The sequence below is a fragment of the Myxocyprinus asiaticus genome, chromosome 16 (genome assembly GCF_019703515.2).
Source record: "Myxocyprinus asiaticus isolate MX2 ecotype Aquarium Trade chromosome 16, UBuf_Myxa_2, whole genome shotgun sequence".
Taxonomy (NCBI): domain Eukaryota; kingdom Metazoa; phylum Chordata; class Actinopteri; order Cypriniformes; family Catostomidae; genus Myxocyprinus; species Myxocyprinus asiaticus.
This window is the reverse complement of record NC_059359.1, coordinates 36,566,101-36,583,547: the sequence shown is the minus strand read 5'-3', so window position 1 is coordinate 36,583,547 and position 17,447 is coordinate 36,566,101. Positions and strand designations below refer to the sequence as shown.

At 37.9% G+C, this 17,447-nt stretch overlaps 1 protein-coding gene across 1 annotated transcript in view; it reads right to left on the bottom strand.

Annotated features, from left to right (window-relative positions):
- dnah5 (dynein, axonemal, heavy chain 5) overlaps window positions 1–17,447 on the bottom strand; it is a 234,836-nt gene that overhangs the window by 126,099 nt on the left and 91,290 nt on the right. Inside the window, exon 44 of the mRNA XM_051720100.1 lies at window positions 6,385–6,561. Coding sequence (XP_051576060.1) covers window positions 6,385–6,561 — 177 coding nt within the window. The remainder of the gene's footprint in view (window positions 1–6,384; window positions 6,562–17,447) is intronic.

Below are 17,447 nucleotides of genomic sequence, written 5' to 3'. Positions count from 1 at the left end.
TGTTCGCGTTGCGGATCTCTCCACGCACAGTATGTGTGATGCAAATTGAGTCATCAGCACAGCTGTGTTTCTTAACCACAGCCACCTAGATTTTCTTGACTTGTGCACGTGGTCCTCGTCTGTGCACGCCATCTCCGCAAGCGCTGGCCATTGACTGTACTAGAAGAATGTCACAAAGCAGTTGTACTGCGCATGCATCAAACGCGCTCATATTCATTCGTGGTCAGAAAAGTATACTGAGAAAGGCAATGCATTCTGCTGGGCACGGTCTGATCCCGAACACGCATAAATAAAATATACCTGGGCCTTTAGGGTATCAGAACTATCAGCAAATACTACAGCTCACTTTTACATACCAAAGTTAGTCTTAAAATGGTACAGTAGCAAAATCTAATTAAGTATATTCCCAGGCCAGTCATTTAGGGATCAATGTTTTTGTTTTGCGACTACAGCGTGAGATGTAAATATTCTACAACATCCAATTCATTATATTTACACGCTTACTACATTATGGCCCTTCACTGAAATGTTTCAATCACATAATATTTTGCAGGTTGCATTGTTAGTTCTCAATACACAGCGTGTAAAATGAATTACATCAAGCACAAATTGCTTTTGAAAGGTTACAGTTCTTTTTTACAGAACATGTAATCCATATTCAGCTCATGCTTAAATGGACTGGAATTTTAATAGAATGATAGCATGAGGACAATAGGGCTGTAAAATGTGTGTATCTCACAACTAAATGCTTTACGAATGACAATGTGGGGGATAAAGTGTGACATTTACTGGGGACAATTTACCCTTATCATATTCATGGATTTCAGATAAGCAGAAGAGCAGTGTTGAATGTCAAAGAGACAAGCATTGAGTAAAACGGTTAAAAAATGTGTATATTCACACTTCTTGATTGATTTAGGTTTATTGTACTTATATCGCATTCTATCATAATCTGCTTACATATTTGATTTTCTTCTAATGCAGTGGGGAATATTTAGCTATGAATGGTAAATGAGCATTCGATATTTCTGTTTAATGACTGGTTTTAAATAAGTGCTGTCAAAAGATTGGTCAAATCACTCTGCATGAAATGTGGCGAAATGGTGTTAGCTTGCAGGCCAGTGTAGATATGGGCAGTTCTGTGGGAGACAGTGTTGATAAGTTAAATGAATTGTTTGCTAGGTGGTTTTTACTCTTATTTTCAGGTTTCTGTCTTTTTATTAGATACTATAGATATAGTGGAGAGTGACAGAAAATTGTTGGGAATGAAAAAAAAGTGAATGGAACAGGACACACTCTTGGACTCGAAACTGCATCACCTGTATGAGCAGTATGGCTTAGTTTATAGATAGCATGTGCATTAATCTCTTCACCACAGCCATGCTTTTTTAATGATAAATGATTTTGATGTTTAAACTGGTTTTTGAAAATATTAATGTTTAATGGTGAAAAACCATTACAGAAAATATTTTGACTTAACTGTAGTAAAGTGATGGGATCAGATGGTAATGGTATTTTGATACAATGGACTGAATGATTAAAATATTAATGTACATGGTATGTACATGCTGGTTTGAATAATACCATGTTACTACAATGGTGCATGAACAAAAAGCCATGGTATTAACATGGTACAATGTCCAATAAAGACCATGTAGGTACCAAGAATATTTTGTATGTGTATTTATTTGGCAATCATGCATGCAATAAGTGAAACCTCTCAAGCACAGGAGGTGAATCAGCTGTTCTAAATAATATTCTATCGCTAAAAATGTTCCCATACATATTAGATCAGATATGAATTCTTAATTAAACTTAGATTATGTATGATTAGGTCAGATATGCAAATTTATAATTTGTTTCAGATGTATGAATGAATTAGCAACAGATTTTCATATCCTGAAGAAAAAACAAGTGCTTGCAATGCAGAGTTTAAATAGTGTTAAAGTTTAAAGGGATAGTTCACCCAAAAATGAAAATTCAGTAATTGTTTACTCACCCCTGTGTTGTTATAACTATATATGACTTTCTTTCTTTTTCTTAACACAAAGGTAGAAATTGTGAAAAAAAACAAAAACAAAATGTGCTCAGTGATGTCATACAATGGCAGTTGATGGTGACCACCTTTTCAAGCTTCAAAAGAACTCAAAAGTATAATTCAGAAGTCTAATAAATTATTTAATGAGACTCATGATTGTTATGAAAGCATACGATAAGGTTTGGTGAGCAACAAACCGAAATCGAATGTATTATTTAGTGAAAATGTTCACTGACCATTGATCTCCTGGGCGCGTTCATGATAAGGCACGAGAGCAACTGTTCATGCAGCCCCCTCGTGGCATGGGGCATTCAAGTGAATACTTGTTTCTTTTATCAAAAAACAGGTCCTCCACAGCAATAGCGACAACAAAACACAACACAGCTGCACACAAAACAGAGAACAGAACTTACTAAACATGTCTGAAGAGTTTGTAGTCGAAGAATTGGTGCATTTCTATCCCCAGCCTTATTTTTTTGAATGGAGTATTCGGAAATCAAACAGAAACATAGAAGAGGCTACAGGCAGCCACAGTCACAACGTATCCTAAACTGATGGCAAATGACACACCATAAAAGGTTTCTTTTCAATGTTAATCAGTTTTTGTCCTAACCAGCAGTGACGAGCGACGGTACATTCTATCGATCGCTTGTTTTCTATTTTCGGCATCATTTATAAGACTTCTGAATTATACTTTTGTGTTCTTTTGAAGCTTGAAAAGGTGGTCACCATAAACTGCCATTGTATGACATCAATGAGCACAACATTTTTTCACAACTTTTCCCTTTGTGTTAAGAAAAAGAAAGAAAGTCATATAGGCTTATAAAAACAGGGTTGAGTAAACAATTACTGAATTTTCATTTTTGGGTGAACTAATCCTTTAAGCTTAGGTTTTAGTCTTTGATTCTGTGTAAATAAAATCCTGCATCACTTAGATCTTATTATCAGTCATTCACACTCAAGAATCAACACTGTTGCTGTACAGTGTAAATGCGGTTATATAAATGGTGAGATGCATGCAAATAAATCAAACAATCTATCAATGAGTGCATTTACACGTACAACCAATTATTGATAACTAAATTATTTTCAAATAATACAATTTTAATTACAAAAGCCCAACAACGCAAGACAACCAGTTTTTTCTCGGGCTTTGACATAAAAAATCATGTCAATCAGATATGCGTACACTGTAATGCACTTCTGCATTAATAAATTATGCAAATTGCAGTGTTACTGTCTTTTCTTTCTTTTTTTACTGTTTGCTGCTTTTATTTATGCTGTTGGATGTTGGGTTTGTTGTTATTTGTCATGTAGCAATAATTCAAAGCTCATCTTTTTACTCGATGATGTGTTTGATGATTGTCACCATCATTGTGATTTGCATATAAAGTGTTGAGGTCCATGTGTGTTTCCTTGACAAGCTTAAGTCTGAATATTATAGAGGGATCAGATGATGGTCTCTTATCATCAACTAGCCAATTACAATTAAATGGCAGCTAATTTTACCACTGACAAGGGGATGGCACTAAATACTCATGGTTATTAACAATAATAAATTATAATATAAGTAATTGAACTTCTATATACAGTTTGAATTTAATTAGAGTTAAAGTTGATTGAACTAAGAAAGTCAAGTTTACTTAAAAAGACATTAAGCTCCTTTAACAAGTTATATTGATTTAAAGGGGTCATGTCATGAGGAATCAAATTTTCCTTGATATTTTGACATATAAGAGGTCTTTCTAGTATAGAAAAATGTTGTAAATTAGAATTCAAAACATAATCTCCAATGCATAAAAACATTTATTGAAATCAAGCTGCAAAAACGACTTGTTCTCTACATTCGCGACATCCCTACATCATTTGGAGGCTCATTAATTCATGACCGCCTCTACAGCAATAACATCAATGCCTACTTTACATCATCGCACCCTTGGGCCCACCCGTCGGTGCTTCAGTTCATAAACTGAGAGAGAGCAGGACAAACAGGCATAGAGTGGCCTAACTATTTATGAACACCAAAGGGGAGCCATCTGGACTATTTTCATTTTTTTTTGTATTTAAACATGCACAGACAGACATCTTTGACCGCTTGATACATATCTCGGGACGCTTTTAAAAGATGCGGTGTCAAGTTACAGCTGTGAAGAGAAGACATTCTCTGTAATTCAGCTGCTGCCTCTTGCTGTTTTGAGCACAAACACATCATGGACACATTCTTTCACCCATCTACGCTATTTTTAATTGTTGGTGTATAAAAACATGTGGTGGATGGATGTCTTAAACCATTTAGGGTGTGTTCACACTTGTAGTTCTGTTCTCTTGGTCTGGACCAAAAAATAAAATGATACATTTAGTCCTGGTTCGCTTAGCATTCACACTGGCATTTTTAACACCAAACCTAAAGATACAAAACAAAAGGCATCAGGATAAAGTCACAACCTGATTAGACAGATTTTATGACGTATATTTTGCGACGGAACTTGCCGAACATCCAAAACAATGCTGGCTGCTGGGCATAATGTGCTCGTTGGATTTATATATGTATATATGGTGGTATTTTTACCAGCTGAGAACAAACGAAGAGCTAATAAAATGTGTAAAGGAGTCAAAACAGCGCCAGGAATTCCTCTGTTGCACACAGACGAAGATACGCTGCAAGGACGGCTGACGGTGGTTCTGACACCTGTACCAAACTGTAATGGGCAACATAGCTCCTATGATGAGAAGAACCAGGTATGCTTGAGGTCAGTATTAAAGGCAAATTACTTCCTGTTATTTGTCCGTTTAGACGTCTTTGGTCCATGCTGTGTTCATATATCAATCGAACTGCACCAGAGTTCGTTTGGAAGTGGACCAAGACCCACTATTCAGGGGGTCTCGGTCCGCTTGTTTGGTGCGCACCAAGGTTCGGATGGCAGCGTTCACACTTGTTCAAATAAACCGCACTAACAGAGCAATCGCACCAGAGTTCGTTTTAATCGAACCAAACCTGCCAAGTGTGAACACACCCTTAGATGCGCTTTCAGCAATGTGCATTTCAGTGTAGGATAATACTGGAAACTGGATGTGTGTGCGTCCAGTTCACAACCTGCTTTGGACTATGTGCGTGTGGATGTGTTTTCAGCGTATTTCAGCATGGATTGCATGTTTTTTCGCCTCATATCAGTGTGGATTTCTTATGAACCAGTCATAATATGATTAAAGCTTTGCAAAAGAACTGTTATTGAAGGAGGGGGCAGTTAAAACACTTGGACCTGATGCAAAACAGTAAGTAAACAGTTCTATTCATGAATAGTTCAAATGTCATGACTGTTTGATAGTTTATGGTGCTGACACCCTGTCTACTCCGGGCGCGTCGACACAAACTTTCTAAACTGTTTATTTGTGTTGTTGACAGTAGTAGCACCAGCGTGTGCAATGCAAAATGGAACGAGACATCTGTTTACTGTTGGCGCAAAGTGACGCGCCGCAACTGACGCTTCCATGGTAGATAGCACCATTGATTATAATGGGTTCTATTGCTTTTGACGCGACTCTCAGTTCCGTGTAGACAGGCGTTAAGGTGTGAGTGTTAACAGTTGTGCTTGAGATGAACAGTTTAATATATCCAGATGCAATATGTTGGATGTGCGTTATGTGTAACCCCTGAAATGTAGTTTTATAATGTTGGAGTGGAGTTCACGTTAAAGTTTTATGGAGGCGCTTATGCTAAAATGGACTGTTTCAGACAGAGGGCCAGAGACAGGGTGGAAAATTATCATATATTACTAAATTTAAGTTTTAATGCAAACATTTTTTTTTTTCTAACATTATCAGTGGACCTCAGGGAAGATAATAAAACTATTTAAAAAAAGAGCATTTCATGACCCCTTTAAGTCAATTATATGTTCTGTTTAAACAACTTTTCCTCTTGAGTTGATACAAAATAAAATTTTAAGGGATCATGAACACTTACTTTTTAAGTTGAAACAACAAGATTGTTTTTTTTTACAGTGCACATTAAGTCACCAATACACCTGTAAAAGGGTTTATATGCATAGCATTTTGATGAAATTGGCAAAAATCTAAGTTTTTGTCTAGGGTTTTGCTTAAACTATTTATGGTTGTTCTAGGTGGACATGCAAACTCGTGAAAATAATATACTTTGAAAGGCTAGAACACTCAACCATTCATGTGACATAACAGTATTCAGAAAAAAATGAAGTATACCCTAGCCTTTAGGGTTACGGGTTCAGAACAAACTATTGTTATAGCAATATGAATACACTGCTGCTGTGCAGGCACTGTAATAAACACTACCAAATCTGGGTTAATTAGAACTACAGCTGCTGAATCACAACCTTGGGCTGAATAAGTCCTTGCAGCATGTTGATACACTGCATGATGATGAAGGCCTCCAGCATGTCCATCTTATACTGCAAAGACTGAACACTGAAGCGATAGAGCTCAGAGAAAGAGGAGGAGAAGAGATTCCTCAGGACCACTCCTTCCTGAGGGGAGCGGTTCTTCAGCCAGCCCTGAGAACACACACACACACACACACACACACATGAGGAAAGACTCACACAGAGTAGGATATATTCTTAATGATTATATCTGTCTTGTTGAAAAATATATCTAAACATCCTTACCACAATATACATTTACCTTATAAGCCAAACTGAATAAGATATTAAGACTTGTTTTCAGAGAATGTTTCTTGAATAAAAGTGTAGATGTTAACTTTTCTTCAGTTTTATTTGAATAGAACTTTTTTTACAATACATTTAGTTCTAAAGCAACTTCAACAGAAATGTAATATACTGTATATGTACAGTTGTAGTGATTGGAGGCAGAAAAATATTTAAGATAATAATACAGAGTCCCCGTAATCCACACCAGAAATTCCTCAAAGCAATAAAGTTAAAATGACCAAGGCTACATCCTGTTTTCTGAAGACCATCAACTGTCACAGAACAACAAGATGGTTATTAACACTCTCAGCTGAAGGAACATTGCCATGGAAACCAATAATTCCAGAACTAAAGCCCTCTTTGTTCTTTGATATAACCAATTTGCTACATTTAAAAATTAGACTAATAAGGGAGCATGAGACACAGCTGACCATCACATGCTAAAAACTCATCCAAGACAAAAGAGCTTGAACAGTCTTTCTTTGAAATGATCCCTTTGTATTATCTTTTTAGCTGACAAAATGATATCTCTCCAAATGAACAAAATGAACTTTCCATGTGTATACATACTGTATATTGGGACATCTCATCTTAATCCAGGAACTTTGACACAATCACCAAACTTACTTTACTGTAATTATATTCTGCCTGCTCACAGACAGAAACTGAAACAGGAAGCACCCACCCTCAGAACAATCCAGTGCTGGTTGGACCAATCAGATTCTATGCTACAAGACTGTTTTGATCACACGGACTGGGAGATGTTGCAGTCCGCCTCTGATGACGACATCGAGGCCTACGCTGATAGCATAACATGTTTCATCAGGAAGTGCATAGAGGATGTTGTACCAACCAAAACAATACGGATCTACCCTAACCAGAAACCACTGATTAATAGCGATATTTGTGCGACACTTAATGCGCGGACCTCCGCTTTTAATTCTGGGAACGCGGAGGAGCATAAACAAGCCAGTTATGCCCTTGGAAAAACTATCAGAGCAGCCAAGTGCCAGTACAGGGACAAGATTGAAGGACAGTTCAACACCGACTCTAGAAGCATGTGGCAGGGAATTAATATCATCACAGACATCAAAAGGAATAAAAACTTGTTGTGGACTTCAGGAGAAAAGACAGAGAACACAGCACCATCACCATCAATGGAGCACCAGTGGAGAGAGTCAGCAGCTTCAAGTTCCTCGGTGTCCACATCACTGAGGAACTCACATGGTCCGTCCACACTGAAGCCATTGTGAAGAAGGCTCACCAGTGCCTCTTCTTCCTGATATGGCTGAGGAAGTTTGAAATGAACCACCACATCCTCACACGTTTCTACACCAGCACTGGAGAGAGCATCCTGACTGGCTGCATCACTGCCTGGTACGGCAACAGCACTGCCCTCAAACGCAAAGCCCTGCAATTGGTGGTGTGAACTGCCAGACACATTGGAGGTGAGCTTCCCTCCCTCCAGGACATATATACCAGGCGGTGTGTGAAAAAAGCTTGAAGGATCATCAGAGACTCCAACCACCCAAGCCATGTGCTGCTCTCACTGCTACCATCAGGCAGGTGGTATTGCAGCATCAGGACCTGCACCAGCAGACTCCATGACAGCTTCTTCCCCCAAGCAATCAGACTTCTGAACTCTTGATCAATTACAATACATATATCAGCACTGCACTTTATTAGCCTCAGAGTGAACATTTTATACTTCCCTTAATAACACACTGGCAACTGACTATCAACTGACAGCTGAGCACCCCCTGCTGGCCTCACTAACACCTCTTCCAGCAGCAACCTTAGTTTTATCCCAGGAGGTCTCCCATCCAGGTACTGACCAGGTTCAACCCTGCTTAGCTTTAGTGAGTAAGCAGTCAAGAGTTCTAGGGTGATATTGCTGCTGGCAATAATATAAGCTGTCCTGTTTGAAATTTCATGTCAACTACACATTTTAACATAAATTATTAACAAGTTGAAACCCTAAAAAATGAAGCAGAATTACATGTATAACAATAAAACCTATCATGTATCATGAAAAAGTGCAGTGTGTCATAGCGATCTGAAAGTGATCTGCAGGTCCAATTGACAGAAAGTGATAGAAATACACCTCACAAGCATTTTCACAGAGTAAAGGGGTGGTGTAGACTCACACCATTTGATGAAAAATACTTTCTGTGCTCCAACACGTAATCCATTTAGATCGACTCTTCTCAGTAGCTTCAATACAAACAGGAAGTTAGATGACAAAATTCAGAAGAGCAAAGCCATGAAAAGGGGCGGGGCTGAATATGGTGAAAACAGTATCAGTGGTCAAAACCCATTAATTAACCTCATGTTTGTCTGTATGTGTTAGTTTAGTTTTATGTTGTAGATTACTAAATACAGTTTGTTTGTATTCAAAAGAGAAGTTGAGTTGGTAAATAAATAAATAATTCAGTCCCTTGAACTCTAAGATCGGGAGAGAGAGAGCTACATGCAGCTGCCAAGTGTGCGTTTATTTTTTGTGTCTTTTTAAGTTCCTATTAAAATATTACTTTGATTGTTCAGCCAGTTCCCGCCTCCTCCTTTCCTAATTTAACCTTGTTACAGTTGTATATCTGGTCTTCCACATCTTCCACTCTTTCTGTCCTTGTTAGAGTCAGCTGTTTTTTGTCTTTGAAGACTGTAGTGTACACCTTTGTATGAAACCTTCAGTTTTTTGGCAATTTCAAGCATTGTATAGCCTTCATTCCTCAAAACAATGATTGACTGATGAGTTTCTAGAGAAAGCTGTTTCTTTTTTGCCATTTTTGACCTAATATTGACCTTAAGACATGCCAGTCTATTGCATACTGTGGCAACTCAAAAACAAAGACAATGTTAAGCTTCATTTAATGAACCAAATATCTTTCAACTGTGTCTGATATAATGGCGTGATTTTCTAGTACCAAATTAGCAATTTAGCATGATTACTCAAGGATAAGGTGTTTGAGTGATGGCTGCTGGAAATGAGGCCTGTCTAGATTTGATCAAAAATGACTTTTTTCAAATAGTGATGGTGCTGTTTTTTACATCAGTAATGTGCTGACTATACTTTGTGATCAGTTGAATGCCACTTTGGTGAATTAAAATACCAATTTCCTTCCGAAACAGCAAAATCTTTACATTATTCCAAACTTTTAGCCCCCAGTGTAGATATTAGTGCTGTCGAAGTTAACATGTTAATAACGCGTTAGCGCAAAATGAGTTTAACGGCATTCATTGTTTTAACGCCATTAACATGTAATATGATCCTTTGAATAAACCATAGTTCATGAGAAGGAAGTCAATTTGCGCAAACGATGCTAATGTCACATGCATTGCTGTCGGGAAAACAGATGGTGAGAGACATTATGCTGATATCTGCGGCAAGCATTTTATCAATGTTGCACAGCAGTAGACCGAACTTGCCCGCAAAGCACAGATAGAGCTTTGAACTTTGTAACATGATTGCAGCGGCAAGACAGCTGCCATTTGAACACCATCCTTGCACTGCGAGGCACGGTGTGAGCTTGAGACAAAAGTTGCAAGGTGCAGTGCGAGCGCGAAGTGAAAGTGTTAGCACAAGGCGATCGTCTGTGTTCTGTCACCGCTATCGGGTCCTTGAATAACATATAACGAGCAAGTAAGGGTAGCCAGTGGACTTTCTGGTGCCCTCCTAGGGAGTTGGTGCCCTACGCAGACTGCGTAATATGCATATAGGGAGCAGCAGTACTGATTACCGGCTAACAGAAACCCTGCTGCTGTCACCAAGATTCTGTCACAGCATCTCTGTTTGATAGTCCACTAGCCAATGCTGAAGTTGGAAACATTGCTGAAACCCTGCAGTTAATCTACACTGACATTAACCCATTTAATCCCACCGGTTACAATTGTGACTGGGGTCTAAAAGTATTTTTTGATGTATTTTGCACAGAGTTGTCAGTTGTAAATGACTGGTGCAAATAGTCATATGACCAGAGCTATTTAATTCCACTGTGCTCCTGGAAAGATTACGTCTGTCAAAACTCCATAAAAAGAAGCGAATAAATCCTGTCATAATACACTTCCAACTACCAAATTTTGTACATAATTTGAAATGAGTTGTATTCTGTTCATTTTCTGTTGTTCAGCTCTGTTGGTGGGGTAGGTTTAGTGTGGATAACTGAAAAATATATCTGGAAGAAGCATATTTTGTCCACTCATGTTTATAAAGACATTGCGATTAACTACAAAAAATTAAGTGATTAATCGAGATTAAATATTATTATCGTGTGACAACCCTAATATACAGTGTATATATATATATATATATATATTCTCTGTTGACCTCTCTCATCAACAAGGCATTTCTGTCCACAGAACTGCTGGATGTTTTTTTGTTTTTGGCACCATTTGGAGTAAATTCTACAGACTGTTGTGTGTGAAAATCCCAGGAGATCAGCAGTTACAGAAATACTCAAACCAGCCCATCTGGTACCAACAATCATGCCACGGTCCAAATCACTGAGATTACATTTTTTCCCCATTCTGATGGTTGATGTGAACATTAACTGAAGCTTCTGACCCATATCTGCATGATTTTATGCACTGCACTGCTGCCACACGATTGGCTGATTAGATAATCGCATGGATGATTGTTGGTGCCAGACGGGCTAGTTTGAGTATTTCCGTAACTGCTGATCTCCTGGGATTTTCACACACAGTAGTCTCTAGAATTTACTCTGAATGATGCCAAAAACATAAAACATACAGTGAGTGGCAGTTCTGCAGATGGAAATGCCTTGTTGATGAGAGAGGTCAACAGAGAATGGTCAGACTGGTTCAAACTAACAAAGTCTATGGTAGCTCAGAAAACCGCCCTGTACAATTGTGGTGAGATGAATAGCATCTCATAATGCTATTCTGAGATGTGGGTTGGTGCTGTTTTGGCAGCACGAGGGGGAACTACACAATATTAGGCAGGTGGTTTTAATATTGTGGCTGATCGGTGTGTATATATATATATCAAAAGTTCAAAAGTTTGCATACCCTGGCAGAAACTGTGAAATTTTGGCATTGATTTTGAAAATATGACTGATCATGCAACAAAACTGTCTTTTATTTAAGGATAGTGATCATATGAAGCCATTTATTATCACATAGTTGTTTGGCTCCTTTTTAAATCATAATGATAACAGAAATCACCCAAATGGCCCTGATCAAATGTTTACATACCCTTGAATGTTTGGCCTTGTTACAGACACACAAGGTGACACACACAGGTTTAAATGGCAATTAAAGGTTAATTTCCCACACCTGTGGCTTTTTAAATTACAATTAGTGTCTGTGTATAAATAGTCAATGAGTTTGTTAGCTCTCATGTTTATGCACTTAATGGAACTTTATAAAGATGGAAAAGGATATAAAAAGATATCCAAAGCCTTGAAAATGCCAGTCAGTACTGTTCAATCACTTATTAAGAAGCGGAAAATTCAGGGATCTCTTGATACCAAGCCAAGGTCAGGTAGACCAAGAAAGATTTCAGCCACAACTGCCAGAAGAATTGTTCGGGATACAAAGAAAAACCCACAGGTAACCACAGGAGAAATACAGGCTGCTCTGGAAAAAGACGGTGTGGTTGTTTCAAGGGCCAAATTGGGGAGAAAAGGGGATAAAAAAAATTATAAAATAAAACAAAATAAAAACACACCAAAATATCTTAATTAAACCCTCTGCTATTTAATCTGTTGAGGTCGAGTTTAAAAAGCTGCCATTTTGAAATTTTCACCATACATTCCATAAAAATGTGCGATTTTACCGAAAATATTGTACGTTCCATTTAAAAACAACAGTCCAAATTAATTATTTTCTTATTTGATTACGTCTCCATACTATGCCTGTTGATGATTATTGCAGTGAATTGAGCAAGAATATGCATGATTTGTTTTTCCATCGGCATGGAAGCAACCGAGAGTCAGCTTTGCCCGTCCCACAGACAGTTAGGATTTGGATTTGGTTAGGAGAAACTAACCAGCAGTTACAGAAAAAAACTTTGGACTCGGAGACTGAGCCTCTAGCCCAGCCAAGGATGCTTGAAATGAAAGTGAAGCAAAAGTGACATAAGCGACACAAAATGATGTGTTTGCTTCAGAAGATGTGCTTTTCATGTCAAATTTGCTTTTAAAACACTATCGGTTAGATTTATGCATAGGTTAAGGGTAAGGATGTCTGTTTTGTTCACCTCTCATTTATCTTTTTTAACACTATTGGTTAGGTTTAGGTGTTGGTTTAGGGTAAGGATGTCTGTTTTGTTCACCTCTTTTTTATCTTTTAGGACACTATTGGTTAGGTTTAGGCTAAAGTTTTAGGTTAGGGAGGTATGTTTTAGTCATTAAAACTAATGACATCTAATATTCACCTTAAAATCCTTGTCTGATTATGACACCATTTCACTTGCTTTTGGCGCCCCCCGCTGGACATTTCACTGGGAAACTGCAACCAAACGTGATGAATCACCTAATTTTGGTTTGCAAAAATGTTTCCATTGTTATGTAATTTTCATGAGATTAGGCTGCAAATATCAAAGAGGCCAAGAAACATTAGCACAGTGCTTTGTAAGACTAAGAAATCTTGTTATCCCTTTCTTGAGTAGGGTCTAAATTCCCCAGAAGTGCCCCCTGAAGTGCCCCCTGAAGTGAGTTATTTCTGCAGCCGGTAGAGGTGGGCAGACTGTAGAGTATTTTTTATTTATTTATTTTTTCCATTTTTTATTTCTTGTCATAAAAAAATAAGTATACGAGTTTTAAACTGTTATCGTGGTGCTCCTATGATAGTTTGGCTGTCTGTTTCAGAAAACAAACATATTATATGCCTGAAAAGACTGTTTGAGTTGCTGTTTGCGTGAATGAAAACAACATCTGCACCTAATCAGCAGATGTGGCTGCGTGCATGGGAAGATCATGTTTAGATGTGATGGCTGTGCATATACAAGCTGTGAACTTTTATTGTGGTACTTTGGTGATAATTAGGCTGTTTGTTACATAAAATAAACATATTATGTGCTTGAAAAACACTTTGAGTAGCTGTTTGTTTGACAAATGACAAACGCTACTAATGTAAACAAATGGCAGTGTAGGGCTTTACTGGTTGTTTAGATCAGTGTTACTATCAAAAATAATCGATAATTATTTCTTTAGTTATTAATTCATATTTAAATTAATTAATTGAATCTAACTCATTAAAACCTCATATGGGGCTCCAGTAAATGTAGTGCGCTACGTTTAGGAGTGGGTTTGGTTATTAGCAATAATGAATAATTATCAAAGATAATTATTAATTATTAAAATCAATAGAACATTGATGAGAATCAATGTTAGCTTTTCTAATCCTTTAAATCAACAATTATCAAAAATAATAGTTAATTGTTAACATCGATGAAACATTAATTAAAATTAACACTAGCTTATTGATCATTCAAATTCAACAATCATCAAAGATAATTATCAATTATCAAAAATCAATAGAATATTAATAAGGATTAACATTGACGGGGCACCACCCTGGATTCAGGGACTAATAACCAGATAGTAAAACAGTCTCAATATTAGATTGTTTTCTTAGGAAAATCGACATCCGAAGAATATCAATTTTCGGGAAAAAAACAATGAATGAAGGCTTGAATCCGAGCACTGACATCCCGTCAGCATGACACAGGTATATGCAAACCAAACCAAAACACTTCTCTTTGTAATATAACAAAGTTTATTTATGCAGTAATATCAATTAATAATTAATACAATGCAGTCAATAAACTTCCGACTTACAACTACAAACTAAACAGTGATAGGATTAGATATGGAAACTAAAATAATCCTATAACACACGAGGGTGTGTGTGTGTATGTAAGGAGGGACGCACACAAAATGATGGACGTGACTCTTGTGGAGATTATGTCACGCGAGACTACCGGCCAGAGAATATGGTAGCGAATGTGGGTGGAGAGAAACCAGTCAATGGCGTCTACCAGTTACCGCGTGTATCCGCTTGTACGATAGCTTAGGGACAAAGCTGAGCTTTATCACGAAGCTATCTACTAGCCAAAAATGTGTGCCAGAATGTTTGTGAGGGGTCGTGTGTGTGTATGTGTGTGTGTGTGTGTGTGTGTGTGTGTGTGTGTGTGGTTAGTACGAGAGAGAGAGAGAGAATTAAGTGACGGCCCCAAAGCCGATTTCGCGATTGTGGGAGAGAAAGCAGCTGTTAGTTTATCATTCAGAGATGCGGTGGATGGCTCGTAAACCATCCCGCGGTCTTTGATTCTTTAATGGATAAACTCAGTTTGCCGGTCTCACCCACGATGGCGGAAATGCACAACAGCCCAATGTGGTTGGACTACAATACAGCAAATCAAATTCGTGACAATTAATACCCTGAGTATTAATAATGAGCAGACATGGCAGTCTGTAAACTGCACAAGCAATAACCTTGATACACAGAATAACACACTATAATATTCTATCTCTGCCCAGACGTAAACCTCTTACTTGAATCGCATGAGGATGCAGAATGTGTGTTCATCCGTCCTTTAACACAGACTCGGTTCCTCAAGGCTCGGGTGATGACGGGTGGCCGTTTCCTCGCTCTGTCAGCGGTTGGTACGGCTGCTGATTCTCGGCGGGCTGGCGGAGAAATCAGCGACGTTGACTTGATTGAAGAGGGAAGAGAAATCTTTTCTCTTCACTTCTGCAGGCAAACGGATGAAGATGCGGATTGCTCGGCGGTCTCCTTCGGATCCGTTAGAGTGTTCGGTTGAACACAGAGTAATCTCAACTCGTCCAGTGAGATGGAGATTGTATGGCCACAGTTTCAAGTCGGACGTTACTTCCTTGTGCCACGAGGTTGCACCTGAGAGCAGCGATGAGCTGCGTCTACACATGGTGAGCAAAGTTGCTGGAAGCAAATCCCGGAAGCATTTCAGAGGTATTTCTACTCCTGATGATGTCATGGTTGAGGTGTGTTCTGTTGTGTCCCTCATCCAATAGGAGTTGAGAGTTCGCTCCTTTAGTGAGCAAGGCTTCATGGGATTTGTAGTCTGTTTTGGACTCCCTTTGTTTGATTTTGGCACGGTTTTTATCAGTAAGATTTATGACCTGGTATGTGGGGGCCTGAGTTAGGTTTTACGACTGTGTTAGGCCTGCCTTTGTCTTCTATCTGAATACATGAGGCCCAACAGCAGCACGCATTATAAGAATAAGAGCTGTAAACTTTTTATCTCAATACTTTGGTGATGAGTTAGATGTATGTATATAAAATAAACATATTCTGTGGTTTAAAAGACTGTATGAGCAACTGTATGAGCGAATATAAATTACAGACGCTTGACCAGCACAGCCTGTGTCGGCGCGAAAGCTAACTTGAATCTAGTAGCTTGTAACATAACTGGCTGTTGCAGAAACACATATGTGTGATACTACTCTGCAGAGCCCATTTATTAGCCCATTTATGTGTGATGGTACGTATGAAAGTGTTAAGAAGTTCTTGTGTTTTCAATGTCACATGTTTATCTTGTGCACTGGCAGATTGTTTTTTTTACTTATTTTAAGCATAGATGTGAAAAATAAGAAACACAATCTAGAACTGCCACAAGACAAAATAGACTTACATTAAAGATACATTCTCTGAAGATAAGTCCTAATATTTTTTTGCAGTGAAATCCAAACACATTCACACTGGTTAATCAGAAATTAAATCCTTTAGTGCTCCAACTATGCCATGAATGAATAAATTCAATTATCTCGTTCCTCTACTCTTTAAGCACGGAACACTGGAACACATTGAAGTCAGAGAAGACAGAGAGAGAAATTAAAACAGAGAGAATTGCCTTGGGAATTCTGGATTCATTCAGTGTGTAGTAATAAGACTGACTAGCAGAATCTCTGGTTTCTACAGTTGGAGTGCTGTTTATTCTTGCCTTTGCTTTTATGATGCAAATGAGCCAATGTGGAGAAAGAGATTGTAGATTCTGGTTGTTCTCGAATACAATATCTTAGAACTTCTGAATTTCTGTTAGCTTAGATTTTCCTGGATGATGGATGGTTTAATGAAATAGTAAACCCAACATTAAAAATGGCATTGTTAATCATTTACTCACCGTCAGGTTGTTTGAAATCTGTATTACTTTGAATTATAATGACCTAAATATACCCTACTGTAGCATTCTTTTCTTTTCTTTTTTTCGTATATTTTGGTCTGTACCTCACACAAAGCTATCGTATGGCTTCGAAGACTTGGAATATAGCGGACCATTCATATGGACTACTTTCACATATTTTTTTATTGTACTTTGTTTTTTAGAGGTCCTGACCACTGTGTGCTTCAGAGCCTGACATTCTGAAATACATATCCTTTTGGAAGCAAAATATCTCCTCATGGAATAAAGACAATTTTAAATGATTACAGAATTTTTCGTTTTGGGTGATCAATTACTTTAAAGTTTAATGCAATCTTAAGTAATGAACAAAGGCACTTCCCATTCTCTACTTTTTGTATCTCTTCTGCTCTGAAACTAAAACTTGGCAATGAGATACTGCAGATATTGCTGGTACTTGTATGACAAATTACTTGTGATGTGCCTCATTTGTATGTTTCTTATGATAAAATGCAAATGTAATAAAAACACGTTTACTCTGAATGGTGACCACCAAAGTGAATGTATATGTGGACACGGTTTAGTTGATTAAATATTTGTAATTCTAATG